The sequence below is a fragment of the Copadichromis virginalis genome, linkage group LG8, assembly GCF_057382275.1.
Source record: "Copadichromis virginalis isolate Kocher_CV1m ecotype Utaka linkage group LG8, C_Virginalis_male_GT1.1, whole genome shotgun sequence".
Taxonomy (NCBI): domain Eukaryota; kingdom Metazoa; phylum Chordata; class Actinopteri; order Cichliformes; family Cichlidae; genus Copadichromis; species Copadichromis virginalis.
The window spans coordinates 16904156-16932029 of NC_140625.1; the positions used below are offsets into that span (position 1 = coordinate 16904156).

General features: G+C 39.7%; 1 protein-coding gene and 1 long non-coding RNA gene across 3 annotated transcripts; both read left to right on the top strand.

Annotated features, from left to right (window-relative positions):
- The first annotated feature begins 8284 nt into the window (after positions 1-8284).
- Positions 8285-11929, top strand: LOC146703128 (uncharacterized). Of its 2 annotated transcripts, XR_014921961.1 has the most exons (4): positions 8285-8675; positions 8877-9013; positions 9100-9322; positions 9411-11929. It is a non-coding gene; the product is annotated as an uncharacterized LOC146703128 (long non-coding RNA). The 2 variants fall into 2 exon arrangements; XR_014921960.1 differs by having other exon boundaries at positions 9100-11929.
- Positions 11930-12305: 376 nt separating this feature from the next.
- LOC146703129 (alpha-tectorin-like) lies at positions 12306-19469 on the top strand. The gene is made up of 12 exons (XM_085467319.1): positions 12306-12318; positions 12529-12644; positions 12822-13097; positions 13530-13625; positions 13725-13890; positions 15746-16146; positions 16232-16808; positions 16909-17492; positions 17610-18162; positions 18255-18853; positions 19026-19183; positions 19334-19469. Exons 1-12 carry the CDS (start codon positions 12306-12308, stop codon positions 19467-19469), a joined length of 3675 nt encoding a protein of 1224 aa, XP_085323445.1.
- Positions 19470-27874: the final 8405 nt, after the last annotated feature.

A 27874-nucleotide genomic window follows, 5' to 3' on the forward strand; every position in this document is an offset into this window, starting at 1 on the left:
GATGGCAAAAGCAGAAGGAACAGGTAAATCTTTCTCAGACCGGTGAGCAGGTAAAGGTGTCTGTTACAAGTATTCCCAGTCCAGAAGTGCAGCTCAGCGTTCAGACAGCCGCAGTGTCTTATGCAGATGTGGTAAAGAGAGGTGTTTGCTCATCATCGGTGCCAAATGCTAAAGTACAGCAGGTAATCCAGACTGAACCCCAGCTAACTGTGCAAACGCAGCATGATGGAGAAGCTCCAGGACCGTCTCATGTACAGGTTACAAACAGTGAAAGTCGTCCACGAGTGAGTAGCATCTGTGCATCCCGAAGCCAGGCCAATGCTAAGTATGGAAAGTACCGGAATCAGCAATGCATGGCGAACAGTTTGGTTTTCCTGTCATTCTTACACGAGGATGAATTCATTACCAGAGCAGATCTTAACCGTGTGTTGGACAAAGGCCATGCCGTGTATTCAGATGCCAGAAAGAGGTTTGTGAACAGCGTGTTTCTAGCCTGTGATGAACTTCCCACTGTGATCATCAGCCGCAGACACGAGTATCAAGTCGACATGTCTCAGTTTGCTCTTTATGGCACATTTGACGGTACAGATCGTCTTCCGAGCCTTGAACAGGGACTACAGTGTTTGGCTTCAGACATTTGCTATGCTTTGCTAGTCATGGGAGGAACAGCCATTGCAGTTTCCAGGCTGACTTCAGGTGAATACGCATATTTTGATCCTCACCCACGTAAGTCTACAGGAATGCCATTGTCGCTAGATGTAAGTGGTGGAACTGCAGTGATGTTAAAATTCACACGTCTTAACGACATGATTGACAGGATCAAATGCTTGTACCGAAAGTTTAGCATCGCACCAACCTGTACCTATGAGCTACAGCCAATCGAGTTTCACAGTCAAAACGCTCCTTACCAAAGAGATGCTGATCAAACCACCGAATACAGACGAACCGCTGCAAGTGTTCCAGCCGCAGCTTTAAATGAACCTGTCCATGAATTAAATTCCCAAACAACCACTGAGCAGACACGGAAAACTGTTACGGAGACTGTAATCACTGAAGTGACATCATCCAGGGTGGATTCTTCAGATGAGACAGCTGCTACTGAAAACAAGAATCGTGCTTCTGATTATTTACAGAAAGAAACATCTGCATCTTCTGTGAGAGAAACTCAGGTAGTATCAGATGCTGTTCCTCAGAATGATTCAAACACTGCCTCCTGTTCAACTAAGGCAACACAGGAAGTGCCACATAAAATTTTGAAACGTAATAAACAGGAAGCACAAAAAATGAGGAGAAGGTCAGTGGCCCAACAGAAATTACCACAAAGAAAGGAAAATCAGAAAAGGAAGGAAAGGGAGATGTACACTTTTGATGAAAGCTTTAAGGCAAAGAAAAGAAATTCCAGTAGAAAGTCTAATGATCCAAATCACAGACAGAAAAAGAGAGTATACAAAAATAATCTGTATAAAGTAAATGCTACATATAGAGAGAAACAGACAGAACATTTGAGAAAGATCTATAAAGAAAGAGATGATTTTAAGGAAAAACAGAAGGAGCAAATGAAAAGGCTGTATAGAGAAAGTGCTAAAATTAGAGAGAAAAAAAGGGAATGTGTCATAAGGACATACAAAGACAATCCTATATTCCGAGAAAAGCAGAAAGAACGTATAAGAAGAACATATAGAGAGTCTTCTATATTCCGAGAAAAGCAGAAAGAACGTATAAGAAGAACATATAGAAGTTCTGTTGAATTCAGAGAGAAACATAAAGCCTGCATGAGGTCATATGTATATAAACTATATAAAGAAAGTGAAGAATTTAAAAAGAAAAAAATATCTTACATCACCAAACGTTATGGAGAAGAGAGACAATTTCAGCAACAACACAAAGAGAATATGAGAGAACGAATGAGAGTAAAATATTGGAACAGTTTTTCTTTCAGACAGATGCATAATATCAGATGTGCAATGAACATAAAACGAAAATATCGTCAGATGCATCGACCAGCTGAAAGTTTACAGTGTCATCCAGATAACAGTTTAATGAATGAGGCCATATCTCGTTTCAGATCAAACATTAAGTCAGCACCATCTTATGTTTGTACTGTTTGTCTAAAAGCTTCTTTTCCTAATCAGGTGAAAATCTGCAAAAGAGAAAATTACTCAAAACACCAGACTGTAGCTCAGCAGTGTCTAACTGGTAAATTTGTTCATGTGTGTGATGAAGCATGTCATGATCACTGCAGCTTTCCCGTTGAGAGAAAAAAGGAGTATATCTGTCACACGTGTCACAGTTCCCTCAAAAGTGGACGCATGCCAAGGCTTGCTGCTTTCAACGGTTTAGAACTGCAGGATATTCCAGCTGAACTGTGTGATCTCAACATTCTGGAGAGACATCTGATTGCCAAATGCATACCTTTTGCTAAGATTATTCCACTTCCAAAGGGCAGACAGAGACTCATACGTGGTAATGTGGTGTGTGTACCATCTGAAGTCCAACAAACAGTTGACTCTCTACCGAGGCTCAGAAACCATTCACAGATAATCAGGATAAAGCTGAAAAGACGACTGTGCTACAAAGGCCATCAGCTGTTCCAGACTGTCACCTGGTCTAAACTCATTGAAGCCCTGCGTAAACTGAAACAAATTCATCCACAGTACACAGATATTGTTATTAGAGATGATGCATTGCTTTGTGATCCAACGTTACCTGATGATGACAGCAGTGATGAAGCCAGCATGGCAAGTGATGATTATAATGAAGAAGATTTAATGGAAATTGACAACTATGAAAAAGATGCCCTTTTGTGCGAAAACGAGTCTGAAATAGAACTAGATATTAATATGGCATCCTGTGATGAACAACCAGAGGAACAAAATCCAGAGGAACCAGAAAGTGATTTGAACAATGGAGGTTTTGCTCTAGAAAGTTGTCTGCAGCCTTTAGACATTTCAGAAGAGATTCTCTGTTTCAGTGATAACACATATTGTGTGGCTCCTGCAGAAAGAAACAATCCTGTCAGCTTCTTCAGAACTCCTCATTTGGAAGCCATGGCATTTCCTGTGCAGTTTCCTACTGGTCAGAATACACTGGATGAAAAGAGACTTCTTAAACTCACACCAAGTGCTTACTTCAAGTCAAGGCTTTTCAACACTGATGCAAGATTTGCTAAAGACACAAATTACCTGTTTTTCTCACAGTTTGTCACTGAAATACATTTGGCTAATTCCAGCATGACAATACAGCTAAGGAAAGGTAAAACTATGACCAAAGATGGACGCAAAATCACATCAGGAATGTTACAAAGTAAGACAGAAGTAGAGAAGCTGGTAAGAAATAAAGATGCAATCAGATTTATGCAGCCACTCAGAGGAACTCCAGCTTACTGGCAGAAAACTACCAAAGATTTATTCAGTATGATTCGTCAAATAGGAACACCTCAGTTCTTTGTCACTTTCTCTGCTGCTGAGATGAGATGGCCTGAAGTGATTCAAGCAATAAAGAGACAGCAAGGTGAAGAGGTTGATTTTGAAGCCCTGGACTGGTCAGAAAAGTGTGAAATTCTAAGATCAAATCCAGTAACCACCATGCGAATGTTTGATAAACGTGTTGAGGCTTTGTTCAGAGATTTGCTTTTTTCTCCTGCACAGCCCCTTGGTGAGATCATTGATTACTTTTACAGAGTTGAGTTCCAGCACAGAGGTAGTCCACATATACACATGTTGCTGTGGATTCAAGAAAAGGTAGAAGTAGATGTGGATGACGACCAAACTGTCTGTGACTTTGTGGACAGATACATCTCAGCTCAACTCCCTGATCCAGAAAAGCAACCTGAACTGCACAAAAAAGTCACTGAACTACAAAAGCACAGCAAAAACCACACAAAAACATGCTTTAAGAGTGTGAACTCTGGTTGTAGATTTGGGTTTCCCAAACCACCAGCCACAAGAACAATGATTGTGAGACAGGATGAGGATTCAGACACTGAAGCTGCAAAAGCCAAACTCAGACCTTTGATGAACCTGCTGAAGGAACCTGAAGCTGCTTTGCTCACCATAGAGCAGATTCTGTCACGATGCAACTTGACAATGAATGAGTATGAACAGTGCCTCCAGAACATAAACAAGAAAACAGCTCTGATTCTGAAACGTGACCCAAAGGACTGTTGGATCAACAATTACAACTCAGACCTGCTTGAAGCCTGGAACTCTAATTTAGATGTCTCATTCATTTTGAATGCCTATTCATGTGTAGAATACCTCTGTAAATATATAACGAAGAAAGAATCTGGCCTCTCTGAATACCTGAAGACAGTTATCGATAACTCTGATAAGAACACCGTCAATGAATGTGATGAAATGAGAGCTGTGATGCAGGCTTACTCAAAAAAGAGAGAGATCAGCGCACAGGAGTGTGTGACTCGAGTCTGTGGCCTAAAAATGAAAAAATGTTCCCGCAGTGTTGTATTTGTACCAACAGATGATAACCCAGTAAAAATGAGTCGGCCCATGAGCTTCCTGGAAAGCACAACACATGACAGCTGTAATATTTGGATGACAAGTTTGAGTGATAAATACAAATGCAGACCTGAGACCCCAGAATATGAGGAAATGTCGCTGGCTGATTTTGCTGCCCTGTGCCGGTTGGTGAGTGGTCCAAATGAAGGAAAAGATGTGCTTCCTCTTCTAAACCAGCTTGGATTTGTACAAAGGCGTAAGAATGATAAACCAGCTATAATCAGGTATTACCACTGTTCACAGGAAAAAGATCCTGAGCAATATTATGGTCGACTGTTGAGACTTTACCTTCCACACAGATCAGAGCAGGAACTGAAACCACAATGTTTCCAAACCTATCAGTCCTTCTACAACTTGGGTTTTGTGCGACTTCCATGTTCAGACCACAGTGAGTCTGTGAAACGGATTGTGAAAAGAAATAAAGACAAGTATGAGAAGAACTCTGAGGATATTGAGAGTGCACTGGAAGAGTTTGAACAAAATAGGGATGTTGTGATCGATGAATGGTGTAATCTTGCTCCTGAATCTGAAGTTGTGAGGCTGCAATGTGATGAGAATCTTCCTGAGAGACATTCTGATGATGAGAACGAACAGGAGAATGTCCCTGACTACAGTCGACAGTCTGATGCTGTAACAGAGATCAGAGCCATCAGAGAACAACCTGCAGTAGATCCAGCCGTGGTACGTGTAATGTATCAGAATCTGAACCAGAAGCAGGCCTGCGTGTTCTATGCCATAAGAGACTGGTGTATTCAGCGAGTTTGTGGTTTGAACCCAGATCCATTTTTCTTCTATATCAACGGTGGTGCAGGAACTGGAAAGTCACATCTGATTAAATGTATTCACTCTGAAGCATCAAAGATCCTGAGCAGACTGCCTGCTAATGCAGAAGAAGCTGACATATCAAATCCAACTGTTTTACTTACTTCATTTACCGGTACAGCAGCTTTTTCTATCAATGGCTCTACATTACATTCTCTACTGAAACTACCCAGGAGTCTGAAACCACCCATTCAAGGACTTGGTAACCAACTGGATGAAGTCAGATCTGAGCTGATGAATGCAGAAATTATTGTTATTGATGAGATTTCAATGGTTTCAAAACCCCTTTTTGCTTATGTGGATGCAAGACTGAAACAAATCAAAGGCACTCAGAGACCTTTTGGTGGAATGTCAGTTTTAGCTGTTGGAGATTTTTACCAGCTGCCACCAGTGCGACAGTCTAAACCTCTCTGCGTTTACGATCCAGAACAGATTGACCTATGGCAGGAACATTTTCAGATGATCACTCTAACCGAGATCATGCGTCAGAAAGATGATGTGGCCTTTGCAGAGATGCTGAACAGGATTAGAGTGAAAGAAAAGACGGATGAGCTTTCTCAGTGCGACAGAGATTTGTTGTCACAGGCTGTGACTGCACCAGAAGAATGTCCAACTGAGGTCTTACACATTTATGCCACCAACAAGAATGTGGAATCCCATAACACAGATACCCTGAAGAAGCTTCATTCAAACATCATAATCATCACTGCAGACGATTTCCAGAAGGATAAACGTACAGGCAGAATGGAACGAAGAGACAAACCATTTACAGGTGGGAGAAATGATTTACCTGACACTCTGAATGTTGCTGAAGGAGCTCGAGTCATGCTGACCAGAAACTTGGACACACTAAACGGTTTAGTCAACGGTGCTTTTGGTATACTGGTAAAGGTGGTGAGATCTGAAAATGATGGACACATAATCAAACTGGGGCTCAGAATGGACAACCGGCAGCCTATGAGACACAACCGCAGTGCTAATGCAGCATCTGATGATCTGGTTTACATTGAGAGAGCAGAGGAGAGTCTGAAGTTTAAAGGAGCGGTACGCAGACAGTTTCCTGTAAAGCTAGCATTTGCCTGCACAATTCACAAAACTCAGGGTCTTACAACACAGACAGCTGTAGTTTCAATGAAGAACATTTTTGAACCAGGTATGGCTTATGTTGCTCTCAGCAGGGTGACGTCTCTCAGTGGACTCTATTTGCAGGACTTGGATGAGAAAAAGATTTACGCCAATCCCGAGGTAACTGCAGCGCTCCAAACCATGAGACAAGCCAGTGTTGAGGAAATGATGCCTCTTCTTCAGGTCAGAGAAACAGCCAGCAGACTTGACACTCTTACACTGATCCATCACAATACGGAGGGTTTGCCATCTCACATCAGTGACATCAAGAGTCATCATGAAATGTGTTTAGCAGATGTTTTGTGTCTCACAGAGTCTCACCTCCAAGGCTCCTTTGTTGCAGACAGTCTTCATTTGGACGGCTACACCATGTTCAAACGCAACAGACATGTGTCCTACACAAACTTTCCTCACATGGCCAGCAGAAGTGGTGGGGGAGTTGTTGTGTATTTGAGGAATCATTTTCAGGTTCAGGTAAAACAGTATCTGCATAATGTCACTGATCTTGAGTTTTTAGTGTTGAAGGTTCAGGCTCCATTCCCTGCACTCATTGCTGTTGTGTACAGACCCCCTGACTACAGTTTGACACCATTCATGCAAAACCTGGTAAGTCTTTTAGATTCCCTTGAAATAATGGACTGTCACCCAATAATTGTGTGTGGAGATTTTAATGAGAACCAGTTGCAGAGTGGAAGAAAACAGATTCTGGAGCAGTTTCAGTCGAGAGGGTATTCACAGCTGATCACTTCTGCCACTACAGACAAGAACACCCTGCTTGACCTCATTTTTATTTCTCAGCCAGATCAATGTCTCCATTCCGGTGTTCTGAGATCATACTACAGTTACCACAACCCTGTGTTTTGTGTCCTGTCCTCGAGCCAATCATGAAGTCGTCTGGTGAGTTTTGAAACAATTACAGATCATGTTTGTTACAGAGTTTACTGATTGTAGAGTATGAAAAAGATTTTTCATTGGAAAAAATTGTCTTCCCTACTCTGTCTGTAAGAAGACCCTTTCTTATTGCAATGTTATTAATCATGTCACCAAATCATGGCTGTACTTCATGCAGAGCCGGGAGATCTGCTTTCTGTTATCATGCACCTCAGATCTGAAATATACTGCATTAAACGGACATAATTTATTTTTTATTCTCATGTTTTAAATGACTAAATCTACTTATACATTTTTTCATGGATGTTAATTGTCATCTCCTTTTTTGATACTTTTTTTACTCTGACGTATGTATCTCAACAAACGAGATCTTCCCCTCCAAGATGCTTTCAAATATGAAATAGTAAATAAATAAATCACAGATAAATGCAGGTATTTATTATGGGTCACATGAATAAATACAGACAATTATATTTTCTTGATTATAGTAAATTTTGTAGAATCAAATGCTTTTTGGATGAATGAGGTTTTGCTTATCATGTTTTACAGGTAAAAAATGTTAAAAGTTTTAAACTATCTTTAGGCTACCAGAGATGTCTATAATTATACATTATGTAGAGAAAAACATTTTCACAGCTTACAGAATTTGTATAAAAACTGATTTAGAAGTACATGGAAAGTTTCTTCATCAATTTTCTGACTTGGCCTTTATCCGGGTGGGTTTGGGTTTGGGTGGATAAAGGCCAAGTCAGAATTCTCTGAGCAGCTGGAAAAAGCTGCTAATAAACAAAGACATCAGAAAGCGGGGGCTTTAGGTGTAGCCCCCGCTTTCTGATGCACTAATTAGATTTAGTAACTGACACCCCATACCAGCATTATATAGACACTTGGGGGCTGAGATGGGTGGGTGGGGAGGGGGGGTGGGTGGTGTTAAAAGCACTTTATGTTTTGTAGATGTATTTTTTTCAGACAGGGCACACACAGTCCTGTTTCCTTTGTGGGAAAACCTTCAAACTTCACCATCCTCAGCTGAAACAACAACATCTTAACACCATCTTCATGAACTGCTGAGCCAAACCTGATCCACCAGTGCTGGACTGCACAGATAACTACATGCCACACAGAGACTGCTGTTTTATGAACTGCCATACCAGTATGTCTTCAATGGAGAAGATGACACACCCATCACCTGACCTCCTGCCTGATCTGGAGACCATCATGATGCTGCCACACTACACACCTCTGAGACCATCAATGATGACTCCTACTGAGGAAACTGTATTTCCTGTCAGAGATGCTCAGTGATCCTCAGAGCAGAGAGAGGTATGATTCTTTATCTTTGATTAAAAATGATTAAATGATTAAAAATTAAAAAGTGTTTTTAATTCAATTAATTAATTAAAATCCTGTTTAGTGCATAAATAATTCCACACTCAAATGATTATACTTGTTGACACTTTTTGAGTTTTAATTCACATTATGGATTACAAATCTATGCTTTTTCTACTCTGTCTCTCTGTGCAGGTATTGCTGTCTTCTGAGTTCTTCAGTGTCCCAACTGAGACATTCAAACCTCATTGCAGAGCTCATGTCTTTCCTCACCATCATGTGAGTGTGAGATTGCTCTGGATTCTGGTTATGTGGCCTGCAGCACCTATAAGGTATTTCAACATTGTTCATTGCATAACTTATTTGTAGTTTTTAGGCCTTAACACAAATAAAATGTTCCTTTTTCTGTATTTTTTAGAACAAGCTCGTCCAGTGTGCCTGCATTCCAGCTTCTTAGACTCTACTCAAGTGGACAGAGTATCAGTGTTTGGCCACTCTTACAGACACCGACTTCTGTCAACTCACTGCTACTGATCAGGCACCTGACTCCAGGAAGACAGAGGGCTGCAAGCCTGTCATCGTTTCCAGTGTGGCTTTGTATTCTTGGGGTAGCATCAGATTTTTCCCACAAATATTCAAAGGTAACACTTATTTTAAGCGTAGTTATTAAGTCAAAAGTCTTCCCTTGTGTTAATTTTATTTTTTTTATTTGTTTTTGTTTTCTTTTAGATTTATGTGCACTGATCGGATGTGGTGGAGCTTTGTTAACTGTGTGGAAAACATCTGTTTGTGATGATATTTACAATGAGGCTTTAAGGTGACAGTTTCCATGTAATTTCAATCCTTTTACTAAGCAAAAACATGTTTGCAATTAACATATTTTTTTTAAGTTTTGTCTTCTGGATTTCTGGTTAACATTCCTCTGTGACAGCAAATACTAAACTGGTCCAAGTACCCAGCATATCATTGGTCAAAGGCAAAAAGGACCACATGTCACACTAGCAATGAATTATTGACTGTGTTTGTGTCATCAGATTTAACTAACAATATCAGACATATGAAACTGAACTCTGGATTAATGTGCAGATTTTTTTTGTGTTTTTTTTTTTTATTGTTGAATAATTATTTTGTAGAACAAACCAAATCTATTTACCCAAACAATGTAACTTGTTTGGGTAAATAGTGGATTAATATATCTAAGTCTATAAGTATAGCAAGCTGAATTCATACAGACACACAGCTCTAAATCCTGGATTGTAGGATGTACAAAAATGATCATGTGATTATTATGGACATTTAAATAACTATATCTATTGAACCATTACATGTATTCTTTTTAGAAATTACACAATCTCAAAATGTGAAAAAAGAAAGTGTTTAAGAGAATAAATAATGTGTGTTTGTATGAATCCTGCCTTAGTATGGGGTGTCAGTAACTACATTAGTATAGAGTAGGTCTAACAGTGGTTTTCCACATCTGCTCTAATACAGCAGTCCCCAACCTTTTTTGCGCCACGGACCGGTTTATGCCCGACAATATTTTCACGGGCCGGCCTTTAAGGTGTCGCGGATAAATATAACAAAATAAAACTAGTACCGGTACTGAAAAAAAGAAAATTTATTCATAACACACGTGAAAAGACCCAGGAAAACCGAGTAAACGATAAAAACGATAACAAAATAACGCTGAAAACCGATAAAAACCCTGAAAACTATACATTTCACACCTGAGCCTCATCTCTCGCGGCCCGGTACCAAACGACTCACGGACCGGTACCGGTCCGAGGCCCGGGGGTTGGGGACCGCTGCTGTAATATATATAGATAATGGGTCAGACATATAAAGTCATTTTGAAAAGTTCATAAAGGTCATTTATATGTGTTCCTCTTTATCATTTTATATCAGGTCAAACAGCTGACTTGAGTTTTGATCAGAGTAGAACCATAACATTCATGCTAATGGTTCTACTGTTTACAGTTACTTTATGATGGATTTCAGCCTGGTCACAGCACTATGTGAAAAGCTGTTAGAGGTAAAGTTAAGCCAATTAATACCTCATCATAAGTCACTCTCTAACGCAAAGCAGTGATTATTTTTCACTGTAATTTATTCCACAACGATGTTCTTTATTTGATCCTTGTTTCTTTAAATATGCAAATCGATTGTTCAGCTGTGTGACTCTCCACACCTCAAATATATCACAATGTGGACTTCATTTTGACAGTATTTTGTAGATTGGTACCATATTTATCATCAAATCAGGAAACTGTAAACTAATTGAAAAAATTAAGCTTATGAAAATTTTAATGTGGCATAGGAACATGTTGTTTATCCTTGCCAAATGGTATTTACACAAAACTCCAGCAAATCAGAGGATATATTTTTGTCTCTCACTTGCTATATATGTGTATATTTTTGCAGTTAATAGCCTATCATGTGTCTGCGCATCTTAGGGCCATAAACATAAACATGGCAAACAAGGATATGTTCACAATTCCAACAGATGCTTCAATTGTTTGTATAGATTTTAGATCAATTTGATTTGCATTTTCTATTAATATTTTTCTGTTTGTCCCAAATGGTATTTTTATTTCTTTATGCCATTATTGTAATCATTGGAAACAACTGAGTAAATATTTTGTATCATATGTTTCTAAAAATATTTGAATGTTCTACTTTTCTACTACTGGTTTTCTACTTTCTAAACTTTCTGCCACTTTTTGGCATTTCAATAACATTATTTTTGGGTGTTTTAATCTCTGACCGCAGCATCTTGTGCATTTATTACCTAAATGTTGTTTGTGTGGGTCTTGCCTTTGTTATGTTTTTTTGCCATTTTTAGATTTCACCAGCTGTGCAAACTCGCAATTTTACCTTGGTTTTGTTCCACATTAGTTTATCTGCCGGCACGTTTTCTTCCTTTTCTAATGTTTTTGGTAATTTTTCACAGTTAAACAAGTAACTTTGAGGTTACTTCAGCATTTTCAGCTGTTATCTGTTGACAGTTTTGCCTAATTATTACATTTCTGCAAATTTCTAGCAGTTCTGATAAGTTGTAATATTTCTGCCAAGTTTTTAATTTTCTACTAAATTATATTATTTCTGCTAGGTTACACTACTTTTGTTTGTTATGTTATGTTAAGTTATGTTATTCTAAATTATTGCATTTCTGCTAAGTTATTACATTTTTCTTAACTTGATATTGTTCTGCAAAGTTATTAAAATTTCAGCAACTTTTTAAACACTGACTTTGATTTCTTCAGCTTCTTCAGCTATTTTCAACTATTTTCAGCAGACAGCTTCAGCTTTACAGTTTCCTCTAAGTGATTGCAGTTCTGCTAAGTTATTACATTTTAGCAAAGTTCTTTTGCTTCTGCAAAGTTTTTACAATTTCTGCAACTTTTCAGCTTTTTCAGCTACTTTTTGCAGACAGCTTCAGCTTTAAGCATCCACACTGCATTTTCGCAGGAAATGCAAATTTTTCTAGTTGTATTTATGTTCCTTTAATCCATTTTATGGTGTGTTTATTTTTGCCTAAGTGATGACTTGAATTTTTTGGATCAGAAATAAAATCTTACAATCTTAAAAAACTTGTCATAATTTTATTTATCCGTGTTTTGTTTCATGTACAGGTGTAGTGACTGCTCAGGCTGTCAGTAAGTATCTTTTCAAAACTCTAAAGATTTGACTTTTAATGCTTTATCCTCAATTTATATCAGCCTCACATTTCACAGAGGAGTAAAGACTGAAAGCCTGTGATGAATATGTTTTATATTTATGTTTGCAGAATATTAACCATACAGGCCTTTTCTATCTTTTTGTCATGATCTACCTAATTGCTTATTAGGACCTCTTTACCCAACATCTGGAACTGTAAGCTCTGCGGTAGATGATGGAAGTTCTCCACCGATTACCCTGCTAAGACCTTTTTTCTATTTTGGGAGGACATATAACAGCATTTACGTATGTAAAATTAACAGGAACAATTCATTTACTACATTTGTACCATAAAAATATTTAGCTGTCTAATTAAACTTCCTGCCACTAATTACAATATAAAATGTGGTTTGCAAAACAAAATCCAAATCTGTTCATCTAGATGTTGTGACAGGAAATCTTTTTCTTTTCTATTTTTTTCAGGTCAATCATAATGGACACCTAACATTTACTGGTCCACTAAGTGAATTTACAAGTCAGAGGTTCCCACAACGTATCAGAGACATCATTGCTCCATTCTGGACAGATTTAGACAACAGAGGAAATGGTCAGATCTACTACAAACAATACACCAGTGGCAGTGTTCTCCAGCAAGCTACACAAGACATCAATCAATACTTTCCAGGACTGAACTTTAATGCCAACTGGGTCTTTGTTGCAACTTGGTTTGATGTGGCCTATTATCCCACAAGCGGAACAGTAAGTCAGCTTCCAAATTTTGGAATCAAATTATGTGCTTATGTGTGATGTGTACGTGAAAGTCTGTTGCCTACTTTACTAATTCAGGAACAGTAGATTAGTGTAATCCAGTGTCACCTTCCAGACATAAAGACATAAATTCATGTGATATATTTCATACAAAGATTATTTTTGAATATTGAGCTTTTTTTTTTTTTTTTTTTTAAAGTGATACCAGAAGATTACATAAAGCATTTCATACTAACAAACTAAGGTAGTTAATAGTATTTATCTGAAATCTAGATCATTCTAACCGAAGCACAACTTAATGTCTTATGAACTAATACATTTGATAAAGTGATACATGAAAAGTGTATCATAACAAAATTAGGTGTAAATCCAGCAGAACACTGATCAAACAGAAAATATAATAACTGAATTCATATTTTCCAGCGCACTACTGTCCAAGCTGTGCTGATCTCTGGAGGCCACTATTCATTTGTGCTGATGAACTACGGTATAATAGCCTCAACAACACTGAGAATTCAGGTCAGACCTACTATAGTCAATACTCTGCATATTTACTAATGAAAAAACATTCATTATTTCTAAATGCAATAATCATATTTTTGTGACTCACATTTGCAGGCTGGTTATGATACAATCGACTCCACTCACTATTATGTCCTCCCTGGATCATTCACCAGTGCTGCATCAGGGAGTAACTCAAATTTTCGCCTTGGCAGCAACGTCAATGAACCAGGTCGCTGGGCCTTCCGGACAGACCATGGATCAACAGGCTGCACTTTTAATGGTAAGACTGCAGGATACAGGAGGCAACTGCTTCTGCAGCCTTTGTGTTATATAACATTATAGTGATGTGCATCTGTGAAAGGCAAGGCAAGAATTCTAATCACAGTGCATTAAGAGTACAGTAAAGCAATGAGGTTGAGGTTATTAACGTTAAAGTGACTGTTGTTGGAATCAAGAACTAATGAAGGAATTTCAAATTGTTAGTTGGATGCTTAAAAACATTCGTCCTACCTGCTTAAAGGATGTTTAACCCATGAATTCAGAGGTTTTGAAAGATTTTGAATGGCAACATATGGCATGCAAAGAATAACAAATGCTAGAGAGAGAAGCTGTTCCCAACAAGGTGATTTATCCTAAGGCAAGATTCACATGGACACACAGATTACTTATCACAGTTATAACTTCTTCATTTTGGTACTTAACTGCATAAGGAACTATCTCCCTCGCTCAGGATATGTCCACTGATAACGGATTTGATTTAGTGGCGTCTGCACTGGTGTTTGAAAAGTTCCATATTTCAGCATAAACAATGCATGCAAAGCAGACAACGAAAAATGAAATGGATGAGGTTTCTCAGTACATTACAGCTGGAGCCTTAAATATGTAAATATGAATCCTACACCATTTGTACTTTGGTGGCCAGGAATCACTGGGTTAGGTGAAGGTCAACTTGTTGTTGAAGCAAGAAAGATGGACTTGGCACTACACCAGTAAGCTAAGTACCTGTTCTTTATCTAAGTAGGTTGATGTTGTGCAATGAGAGCTGACCTATATACAGAAGAGACACAATTGTCATGCACATCATACACTATTGCTCCTGGAACTGTTTTTGAATAATTATTTCACAGAATAATAATTTACACTTGTATTGCCCATCCCCATTTTACACATATTATTGTTATTGCATGTGTTTAGTCTGCTTAATCACAGTGCATTGTCATATATTTCATCGAGGATTTACAGCTCATCACAGTACGGAAACAGCTTTAGTGAAAGTTGCAGATGGCCTCTGACAGTGGACTCATATCTGTACTTGTGCTGCTAGACCTCAGCGGAGCGATTATTTTAACTAATAATATTTTAACTGCTATGCAGATGATCTCCAGCTCTGTCAATGAAGCCAAACGACGAAACTGTGGGAACGTCTTAAAGACATAAAAACACGGGTAACCTTCAACTTCCTGCTTCTAAATTCAGATCAAACTAAGTTGATTGCACTCAGCCATGAAAATCTTAAAAACATGATGTCTAACCAGATGCATACTCTGGATGGGATTACCTTGGCCTTAACACTAACAGAAATTTTGTTTTTGACCAGTTTATGTCCTTCACTGCTTATATTTAACACATATTCAGGATTGCTTTTTTTTTTTTTTTTTTTTTTTGCATTTATGCAGTATCTCTAAAATTATAAACATCCTATTTCAGAGTGATGCTAAAAAATTAGTTCATGCATTTATTACTTGAAGGCTGCACTACTGTGATTATCAGGTTGTCCCCAAAACTCACTGAAAAGCTTTAAGTTGATCCAAAATGCTGCAGTACGGATAGGGAGTAAAAAGACAGAACATAATTCTCCCTGTTAAATCCAGAATCAAACTTAAAATCCTTCTCCTCATGTATAATCAGGACCCATCTTATCTTAATGCTGGTAGGGGCTGTAAAACAGTTGGGATTTACCTGCTGTTATTTTGGGAACTTTACTCATATAAAGTGCCTTGAGGCAATTACTGTTGTTATTTGATACAATATGAAAAAATTTAAGGTGTGAAAGTTTTTTCCTAAAGCTTTATGAATGTAAATGTCTGGAAATTTTACACTGGGAATAAGGGACATTCCCTTTTACTCTTTTTAAGGTGAATTAGTGCAGCTGGGTGCTTCATTCTGGAGTGACAGGACCTGTGCACAGAAGTGCACATGTACCTCAACAGGCCTGCAGTGCCGCAATGAGCCGTGCTCCTTTTCACAGATCTGCAAGCCAGCTTCCTTCCAGTTCTCCTGTCAGACAGTGCCAAGAGGAACCTGCACCATAAGTGGTGATCCCCATTACTACACCTTTGATAACACAGTGTTTCACTTTCAAGGCACTTGCACGTATGTTCTCTCTGAGCAATGTAATAGTGGACTGCCCTACTACAGAGTAGAAGGCAAAAATGAGCACAGAGGCAGTACTCAAGTCTCTTGGACACGACTGGTGAAAGTGCATGTCTACAATGACACAATTGAGCTTGTCAAAGGACGCCGTGGTCAGGCTAAGGTTGGTCATTTTGATTCTGGATAAATTCTACACTTTATGACCAGATATACTTTTCTCACTTGATATATTTGCTGGTTTTTTACAGGTTAATGGGAACTTTGCATCCACTCCATTCTCCCTTAGCAATGGCACCGTGCAGGTTTATGAGTCAGGTTTTTCTGTGTTTGTCAGCACTGACTTTGGTTTAGTGGTGTCTTATGACACAAATCATCATGTCCAGATCAGCTTGCCCTACACTTACCAGAATGGTACATGCGGTCTTTGTGGAAACTTCAATGGCATTCGTAGAGATGACTTTCAAACTCGTGACGGTGAGGTTGTGAGCTCTGATGTGGTTTTTGCTAACAGCTGGCAAGCAACTGGGGATGATGAGCCTGGCTGTGGGCCACAGTGCGGAGGTCTGGACTGTGCTGTTTGCACTGTAGAAGAGACAGCATTGTACAGCAACACTGACCACTGTGGTATCCTCAGCAGTAGTTCTGGACCTTTCACTGCTTGCCATCAGCAACTTCCTCCACAGTCCTTTGTGGACAGTTGTGTGTATGATCTGTGTGTAGGAGGAGGGTACCAACCTATTCTCTGTCAAGCTTTAACCGTGTATGCAAGTCAGTGTCAACAAAGTGGTATTCAGCTACCAAGTTGGAGGACACCTGGCTTTTGTGGTATGTTAATCACTTTTTTTTTTTTTTTTGCATTATTTCAAAATATTATTGTATTAAAATTCCACTGATGTAAATATCGATGTTGTTCTCTTATTCCTAGAAATCCCATGTCCAGCCAACAGCCACTTTGAGTCTGAAGGCACAGGATGTCCACCTACCTGTGTTAATCCCAATTCTACCCATAACTGCCCTCTACCTCCCCAGGAAAGCTGCATCTGTGATTCAGGCTACATCCTCAGTGGTGGGGTCTGCGTCCCTCATGCTGAGTGTGGCTGCAGCTTTGAGGGCCGTTACTACCGCTCTGGACAAACTGTAATACTAGACGAAGACTGTGGGAGACGTTGTAGCTGCAGTTATGGCTCCATGACTTGCCACTCTCATGGTTGTGGGCCATTTGAATCATGCAGGGTGGAGGATGGAGAAAGAGGATGCAGACCAAATAGCTATGAAACATGCTGGATCAGAGGCCCAGGGTCATATCAGACATTTGATGGACTGACATACCAATATCCTGGGGCGTGTCGATTGACACTTGCCAAAGTTATGGGACTGTCCAGTCACCCACACTTCATGGTGACAGCAGAAAAAGTGCCAAAAGGCCAGCATGGTTTTGCACGAATTCTGCATTTTGAAGCAGAGGGGGTACACGTATCTATTGAGATGGCAAGGAACAGTAAAGTGAAGGTAAGTGAATGGAACACTTACTTAAAATTATGTTCTTCCTTTAATATTTATTTATGTGTACACAGACTCAATACTGTTTAAGTCTTGTTAACTGCAAAAAACTGGATGATCCCGCAGGTTAACGGTCAGCTGATCAGGCTACCTTTCAGCACTACATCCAACCGCATCCAGATCTTCCACAGCAGCATTTACAGTGTCATCATTCGCACCTCCTTTGGTGTAACTGTGCAGACAGTCTGGCCTCACTTTGTCCGTGTCACTGCTCCTGGTGTCTACAATGGTTCACTGGGTGGACTCTGTGGTAATTACAATGGTCATCCACATGATGACTTCAATACACCCAACGGTGTCCTGATCAACAGTTCTCAGGACTTTGGAGACAGTTGGCGAGATGGCTCTCTGGCTGCTCACTGCGTGGAAAGCATGAACCAAAATTCTACAACTAATTACAATTCTACTGAGTACTGTGGCATTCTCAGCTCACCAGATGGGCCATTTGTACCCTGTTGGTCTGTGGTTGACCCGAGCCAGCAGGTGGATGTATGTGTGGAGATCATGGGGGGCTCTAACAATCCAGCATCAACCCTGTGTGGCGTCCTACGAGATTATGCACTAATGTGTCAACAGAAGGGTGTTGCCTTAGGACAATGGAGAAATGCAACTGGCTGTGGTAAGCATTCAACTGTTTTTGAATTAATTCTAGCCATGATCTCCAAATGTTTAAAAATGCTTTTTTATGTTAACCTGTTTGTTTTTCTCCAGCACTAACCTGCCCATCAAACAGCCATTATGAACTCTGTGGAACCTCTTGTCCTTCTGCTTGCCCCAGCCTTTCTTTCCCCTTCACCTGTGATACTGTGTGCCAGGAGGGCTGTCAGTGTAACAGTGGTTTTATCCTCAATGGTGACCAGTGCGTTCCACCAACATCTTGTGGATGCTATCATCAAGGACGCTATCACCAAGGTGGTGAGCAGTTCTGGGATGGTGAAGAATGTCAGAGCTTGTGTACCTGTAACGGCACTACAGGGAACGTCCACTGTACTCCCAACTCCTGTGGGCCCCAGGAGTCCTGCCGTGTGGTGGAGGGCGAGTTTGGCTGCCATCCCAACCTTCATGGCACCTGCTCTGCCTCTGGAGACCCTCACTACATCACCTTTGATCGTAAGGCCTATGACTTCCAAGGAACCTGCCGCTATGTTCTGGTGACCCTCTGTAATGCCACTGATGAGCTCAATCAGTTTTCTGTGGAAGCTAAGAATGAGGCATTGAATGGGCTTCCACTTTCAATAGTAGCTGAAGTTTTTGTGAATGTCTGGGGCTACGACGTGCATATGTCAAGGGACAGAAGAGGTTTGGTACAAGTAAGTAGTTAGTGATAGTTCTCATTCGATGATTGTTATGAACAATTTCAGGTGTATGAAGTAAATGGCAGCTACATATATTTTAGGGATATTTTTACTGCTGTGAATGAAAAAAATAACAATTAAAAAGTAGAAAAACTACCCACTGATTTTCTTTGCATATCTCTTCTAGGTGAATGGAGTAACTAGAAATTTACCTATTATCTTGAATGAAGGTAATGTGTCTATCTATGCAACAGGATCTCGTATACTTGTCAGCACTAATTTTGGCTTGAGTGTTACCTATAATGGATATAGTGCAGTGTTTATCTCCGTACCACCAAATTACAGGTACAATTCCCACCCATCAAAGCTGCAGTAATTATTGTTTGACATGCTTTAAAAAACAGGATAATCCCAGCTATATAAATAATTTATTTACTAATAATTTATCCTTATGAAACTAACACAAGGACTATTGCTAACTGTTGTCATCAACAGAGAAAAAATATGTGGACTTTGTGGAAATTTCAATGGAAATCCAAATGATGACTTTCACACACCATCTGGAACGATAGTCACATCTCCAGATGAGTTTGGGAGAGCAATACAATACAATACAACTTTATTTGTATAGCACATTTAAAAGACCAGTGGTACACCAAAGTGCTTTACAATAAAAACAGGAAAATTAAGACAATAAATAAAAGACTATTAACAAAGTACCACATATGTCATCAGGTTAAGGGCACTAATTATACAACAATAAAAGGGAATATAAGAACAAAGTTACTAAGAACAGATATAGCTAAAAGATAAAGTACATAAATAAGAAATTGTAAATATCTGCAGCTATCACAGCATTCACAGCTAAATGCTGCTGTTCTCATCCTCACTAAAAGTACAACGTGCCATGCTCCGTCTGAGATAACGCACTACATTGTAAGCTCGTAGTTTACACCTGTAGAAAAGGAAGTGAATTACCTTGTCCGCCCATCTTATTACTGCAGAGTAAGAGAATTTTTGCAACTTCACCTTGTCTTAGCATTCTTTATTAAAAACTTGAAAGAGTCAGACCCAGACAGACCTCTCCTCGGTTTTCCACCAATTCTTCCTCATAATGAATTTTGCTACTTTGCTTTATAATCTGGGATATTTAAATGTCTTCCAGGGGTCCCAATGAAGCTGATGGAACAGTAGAGCTGATTCAGAACGGCATCTCCACTGAAGGCCCGATTCTCCTTCAGGATGTTCACTTTTACCAACTATTCATCCATTTACCTTCACTGACGGACCCACCTGGGTCTTTTGAGACACAACAATTGCACAGCATTATTGTTTTTCATTCTTATGTTATAAATTAGAAACAGTTAAATCAGCAGAAGCTTCTAAACATAACAGTTAAGAAATGCAACATTGGTGACATGATAAACTATATCTTCTGTTTAAGAAGAAACTCTACATATCAGTGATAACTGCTAGAGTCACAGTTGAGTATGATACACAGTGTGCAATAACTTATCACAATGAAATGTCAGCCACCCCTGCACCAATTCATTTACAGGAAAACTGGAACCTTTATGACATAATGACTTTATCTGAGAACAAGACAAGGAAGATAGCGCTTGCATTTTGATAAAATGCCCAGCTTTTACAGGTCCAGGGTGTTTTCCTTCTCTTCCTGAACAATAACAAGAAGTTATTGTATCATAAACCCTGAAAATAATACGCCCATAAAACTAAGAAGAAATCTAAAAAAAATAAAATAACATAAAACTATAAAATATAAGTAATAAAACAATACAACATTTGTGACATGACAAAAATGTAGCTTCTGTTTGAAAGGATGCACAACAACTGTCATGTTATATAATTGTCACATTTCATACTGATACACAGTGTGCAATAATATTAAATGTAGTTGTCACGATTGCTACTTTATGAGATTATCACTGTAGTCCTGAGTGGATTCACAAAGGACTTATTGTTATTTAACTAACAATAAACTCAGATGACTGTTTGGTAGTAGTATTAGTTAATGATATTGCTCATTAGATCATTGTTATGAATAATTTAATTTCAGATTTATCAAGTAAATGGCAGCTACATATATTTTAGGGATATTTTTTACTGCTGTGAAAGAAAAAAATAACAATTAAGCGCAAAAACTAACCTCTGATTTTCTTTTCTTTCTTTTTTTCTTTTCTCTTCGTGAATGGAGTAACTAGAAATTTACCTATGGTCTTGAATGAAGGCAATGTGTCTATCTATTCAACAGGACCTCGAATACTTGTCAGCACTATTTTCAGCTACAGTGTCACTTATAATGGATACAGTGCAGTGTTTATTTGTGTACCACCAAATGACAGGTACACTTCCCACCCATCAAAGCTACACTCATTTTTATTTGACATGCTTTAAAAACCAGGATAATCAAATCTACGTAACCCATTTATTTACTATTTATCCTTATGAAACTAACACAACGATCGTTGTTAACTGTTGTCATCAACACTGAGAAAAAATATGTGGACTTTGTGGAAATTCCAATGGAAATCCAAATGATGACTTTCACACACCATCTGGAACGATAGTCACATCTCCAGATGAGTTTGGGAGAGCCTGGAAGGTACCAGGTGCAATGATGGCTGTGGCTCCTCCTGTCCACAGTGTGCCAATGAACAGCCTGCTAGAGATCAGTGTGAAGTGATCCAGGCAGCTGATGGGCCCTTCAGTTTCTGCTAAGGAGATAGGCCCGGCACCATATTTCAATGGCTGCGTGTTTGATTTTTGCTTGTCAGTTTGGTTCTTTAATATATTAGGGTACCATTACCATATTGACACAATACTGGAATTAATCCCGCCTCATCCCCCAGCACTCTTTGTTGTTTGAACAGTGTAAATATTATGTCTAAATCTGATATCTTACCTGGAATTTTTTTTTTTTTTTTTTTTTATTGAGCAAGTGCAAGATGCTGTAGCTCTGATCAGACATCTGTCAGGGTTCCTGGGTCGTTGACCCAGTGTTTTCCGTTTTGTCATGTTCAGTTTATTTTCACATCTATGTTTTCTGTGCCAGCATACCGCCTGCGTATTGTGTTCCAGTTATTTCCATGTATCATTAGTCAGACTAAGTTCAGCTGCGTAATCACTGGTTTCTAATCATTCATCACCCAGCGTGTATTTAAGTCCTCAGTTCCATCCGATCGTTGTCGTGTCATTGATGTTATGTTGTTGTTTCCGCCTGCGTTCAGTCAGCCAGCCATTCAGTCTTTCAGTCAGTCCTTCAGTCAGTCGTCCAGCCAGCCAGCCATTTCCTACCTCTGTTCTGTTCATCCACTCCTTATAATAAACCTTCACCAGTCTTCACCTACCTGCGAGTCCTGCGTTTGGGTTCCTTCTTCCTCGCCTCCACACAACGCCTGACAACATCACTAACACCAACGTGTCATCCATCTGTCTGCACTGCCACCTGTAAGTATTTGCATTCACACTGTGGAAAAAGTAATTAGTTACCAATTGCTGATTAGTTCTCAGCAAAGTAATCCCATTACTTTACTGATTACTTATTTTTTAAAGTCATTAGTTACTTACTTATTACTTAGTTACACAATAAAGCAATAGATCTTTCAGCCCATTTCAATATTTTCTGCATAATCAATCATATTAAATTAAATCAAATGAAAAAGTCTCACAAACAAATTCACAGTTTAGTAACACACTGTGCTTATGGGAAAGTATCAGTAATCCAATTACTATTTTGCAATAGTAATCCCTTACATTACTTTACTGGATTCCTTCATCTGCTGAAATCAGTTTCCACAGCATTGCTACCCAGGTTACCAAGCAAGAGTTGTGAGGGCTATTTCCTACCATGACAGTGAAGGCATTCACATTAGGACTGCTAGTATTGAACACAGGTAACATGTTTACAACACTGGCAGTCTTGTAGATAATACAGCTGCGTAATCAGGGGATTGTGATAATTGGATTCATGAACCAAATTTGAATTCACTGTCGATCTTGGTTGTTTTCTTACAGAAAGAAGAATGAAAGCAAGCAGCTCTCCAGGACTCTTGACATCTCTGGTGACCCTGATAGTCTGCTTGCTGACTGCAAATATTCTGATCTAGAGAAATCAAGTTAATGCACACACAACAAACTCAGCAGTCATATAATAACTTAGTATAAATTTGATAAGTAAAAGAACCAAAAATAGAATCAGAAGACTTTTTTTAAATACACAGAGAAATAGTGATGGTTTGAAAAGTGGAAGTTACTGAATATCTGACATCTGTGAAAATGCTTCTTATTTGCTCTGAGCACTCGTTTGTAATAGCTGCCATTTGTCTTTGCAACACTGGAGGGCAGCACCTGATCAAAAACATATGTTTCTGTTTCCAGTTCATGAGTTTTACCTTCAGGTCATTCAGGGTCGTTTTAATACCATTACATAATGATTTATCTTGTGTTATTCATCATTAGCAAGGACTGAAATAATGACTTAGAAATGTATGTGTGAAATATGTCTTGTACACTGGATCAGAATACAGTCTGGGTTGACTGACAGTTTTGCTTTGGAAAAACCAGGCCCTTCTTTTCTTTTTTAAAATAAAAACTGCTTTTGAATCACTTTTTGAATTTACAAAGAAGCATCTTCATATAACTGTAACAAAGGAGGGAAACTCCATTATAGAATCACAATAAATTTTGCACGGAACAAGTAAACAATAACCACAATCCAATCCAAACGGTCACTACAAGAAGGTTTCCGTTTCACATCAAAGAAACTATCCGTGATACAAGAGGTCAGGTTTCTCTTTTGTGCTGAACCTCTTTTGTTGTTCTGAGTGTGAAGATTCAGTAAGCTTCCTCTGGCTTTGATGGGGGGGGGGTGAAATGTATCATTGTTAGCCGATATGTCGTCAGCGTTGTGGGATGACACCTACAGCAGACATAACACCGGTTAACACATATGCACAACATTTAATTTATTATTGGTGTTGTGGTACAAGTGCTCAAAGAAGAGCATTATGTCAAATACCTGGTAAGATGTGTAGAGCTGTTATAGCTCATATTTCATGTCTGTTAATTCTAATGTTGTTAATTACTTCTCATAGACCAAAAGTATGCCCATGTGATTGGTACTTAAGAACTGTATTTCTCATATAACTACTTTCCTTCTTTGACAGTGAGTACTGGGAGGTTAATTGTGTGGCTTATGTGGTATTAAAGTCAATGAGCGAACATGAATGAGAGAGTAAAACAAAGAATCACAACAAACAATGTAAAGGTCGCACTGGAACTGATATCCTGCAGTCATTATTTGGCAGACATCTCTTCTTTTCTCTCAGTATTATAAAATGTAATGTAATGCGTTGGCTATTCAGACCATGTAACTTTCTATGGGATAACAAGACAGGTTTGAAAGTGCATTACATTTCAGGTATCTACAAATATCTGAAGGCAATGAGAACACACAGTTTGAAATATAACTTAAAGTCATGCTGGCAGCTGTGATTAAAGCAAAATTAGAAAGAAAGGGTTATGAGTGGGGCTGAGGTGATGTGTGTGATCCTTCAAAAAGAATATTGCATAGAGCTGGCGACAGTGGCTAAAAGTCCAGTCTCAATCTAAATATCTAAGTCTCAGGCCCTCAAAATGCATCCTGCTGGTATGCTTGAATCTCTTTAATCCTTTCCTGGTTGTTCTCATATCTTCTTTTGCAGCCCATTTATCCCTCTTCTTCTTTATGCAATCTGCCCTGTACCTAACCGAATTAACCAAATGCAGTTTTTGGAACAGATTAAGCCCCACCTACATATGTCAAACTTAACAACATCCATGTGTGGTGAGTCATATCTTATCTTTGATTTGCAAACTGTCATACAATCACTTTAAAGGGCTCTCCTTGATCTAGGGCATGGGTGTCATACATAAGGCCTGTGAGCCAGAAGCGACCAGGCAGAAAGACCCCAATCAGAGTTTTAGAACATTTGAAAAAGGGCATAGATTTTGGGCTTTTAACTATATTTTTAATAGGCTTTACAGTTTTTCGTGCTGATAATGGTTATTAATACTACACCAACTTTTTCTGTAATTTTACACATTCATTTCTTACAACTTAAGAAGAGTTACACTAACAGATACATTTACTACAGCAACATTTCTTTATCATGTGAAAAACTGAGGCGTACCGTTGAAAATTTTTTTATTTATTAATATGTCTAAGAGATTACATGTGCAATTTACTTCTTCACACTGACACACAGAGAAGCTTCACTGGTCTGGCCTACGTAAATTCATAGAGGGCTGTATGTTATTGACAAAGTAAGATGAGTCTGACAATCCTGATTTTGAGAGTTCCTACACACACACACAAAGGAAGCTGTTGGACTTTGCTAAAACAGAGGAGTGTGCATTTATTTCTGTATTTAAACCAATTAAGACTTCCTGCAGGAAATGCAAGTGAAGTGCAAGTGAGATGGTGAGAGGAAAAGAGCCCGTGGATGAGAGATGAAGGAAAATATGAGTGACAGCTTGTTGACTTTTACAAGTTGCAGTGGGCTCAGTGGGAGTAAATTGGATTCCCTTGTTAAATCCCCTGCGTGGTGTGTTGGAGGGGTCGGCTAGGGTCTCATCTGATGTTTGACCTCCTTTCATGGCACTAGCAGTGACCACTCATGCACCGTAGCTCACAGAATAATTACATCTGTTCTGGAGTCTGTTTGGGCACTTTGACCCATTTTTGGTTTTCATATTTGTAGTTTCCAAAATTCTTGCAACAAGTATGCTCATATGGCTCTTAACTTTTTATCAATTTGTTTGATTCTGAATAAATATTCCAATTTGTTGTTAACGTGTTCCGGATAAATAAACAAAAATATTTCATTTGGAAGCTCTGTGCATGCTTCTGCCCAATCAGAAATTAGAGGAAGTTGTAGTTTTCTTCTTGTTTAGAAACTTTTTGTTTTGGAAAAACCTTTCTTGTAAAAGAAATATCCGCCTGTTTCTACCCAGAGTAATTAGGTTTCGCCGGTGAACTCTATACTCCTGAGAAGGCTGGACAGTCCTGGGACTGAAGTCATGAAACTCGATGGAGCAAACCATGTGTGAAAAATCAACGCTTTGTAAAGTAAAATATATATACCGTGACTTTATCCATGCTGTGTTATCTGTAGATTTACTATGACATCTTTACTGTCCTGAAAATTAGTCACAAGTGTGTAATGATATTTTTATAGTATTTCCCAGCACTCTTCTTTATTAACAATATCATGTCCAAATATAACTCAAACATAAAAAAGCAAATATCACCAAAACGCAAACTAGTCATTGTTTACTTGCCTTTCTTTCCTTTTTTTTTTTTTTTTTTTTTTTTTTGCCTGTCCCGTTTGGCTCTTTTGCCATCAGAATTGTTGTCTAAAGGCAAAGAAAGATGCCCAACGGATTTACTTTACCAAACTGACCATCCCAGCCTTGCCGTAATGGTCCATTTGATTCACCTTTTATTGTTTATTTTATTTTCACTTAATGAATACGGGACAGACTTGACTGGGGGAAAGAAGGGGAGAAAGAAAGAGGGAAAGAGAAACAGCTGAGAAGAGGGACGGGGGAGAAGGGCAAAAGACAAAAACCAACAGAACGGGCAGAGAAAAAAAATGCATATATCAATCACCTGGATCACCTGCTGAGAAAGAAAAAAGAAAGCAAGCAGAAGAGAACAAGAGTAATAGAATAAACAACATCACAATGATATATGGGAATATGACAGTAAATACTAAATGTTAAACATTATTATGCAGCACATAAGATCAACAGAACACAGTGTGCTTTGAGGGTGTAGTTTGTGGGTGTGATCACCCGTGTGTACACCTGTGAGCATGGACGCGCTTGTTTTTTGTTTTTTTAAAAGGTTCCTTCATGTAATAATCTGCTAGAGGGTGTGGGGGGGCCACAGCCCCGTCCTCCAGGGCGTGAAGCAGGTGTGGAGGAGATCAAAACTCCAGACATCCAGAGGCCCCTAGAACACAAGAGACCAAGGAAGACCAACAGAGGGGCAGCTGCGCCACTGTCCCGGAAAGAGCTGAGGAGAGTCCCAGATGAGGGCTCACTCAGCAGCCGCGGAGCAGAAGCCAGGGGGAGTTGCAGTGACGCGCCCGTGAGCTCCGCCGGCAGCCAGCTGCGCCTGAGTGACCGAGCCCCAGGCCGAGAGGCCGGGGGCACCCCACCTCCGAAGTGGCCCGAGCGAGCCCCAGGCTCCAGGCCCCGATAAGCGGCCGCCAAGGAGTGAGCCGGTGTGTACCTGGACGCCCATCCCCGGACACAAAGAACCACCAACGCACCGATGTCTGAGGGGGTCCGCCACTGGCAGGGGAAGTGGTGGTAGGGGGAGATAGGCCTCCAAACCTTGGAGGGCCTGAGATGTCCCCAGAGAGGTGGCGCCTGACACCCAACCTGACATATAGACACAGACATACAGGCACACACAGATACAAACATCCATTCCCACCCTCATGCTCTCATATGCACTTACTCCACACTCAACCAACGTGGAGGCAGACATAAAGAGACGTTGTACACACGATCACACTCCCCAAGCGTACTCTACAAACCGGGTCTAGGTGCCCCCGCCCCTGGAGGGGGGAACTGCACCCAGACCCAGGTGGTGTTTCCCTTTTCCCTGCGGTGGGGGGAGGCAGACCGCCCCGACTCCGCAGCAGCAGGAAGGCTCCACACTCCAGACCGCAGTCGGACGGCCAACTCCTCCTCCTAGTCCTAGCCCCCCTGCTCCAGCAGGTCGCAGAGAACGGGGGTGAGAGAAGACTCCGAACCTCCCTCCACCCGCTCATTGTAATGTTGATGCATGTGTGTTCTAAGGTGCATTTAAAACCCAGGAGGGCTTGGAGCTACCTGCCAGAGAGCAGCAGGTAAGCGCATGGTCCCTCCTGCTAGCCCTCAATGTCTACGTGTATTTAAAATTGAGAGGTGGGCAACGATGCCAGGGGTGGGGTGTACACCCTGATGGTACTTTGGACTCCG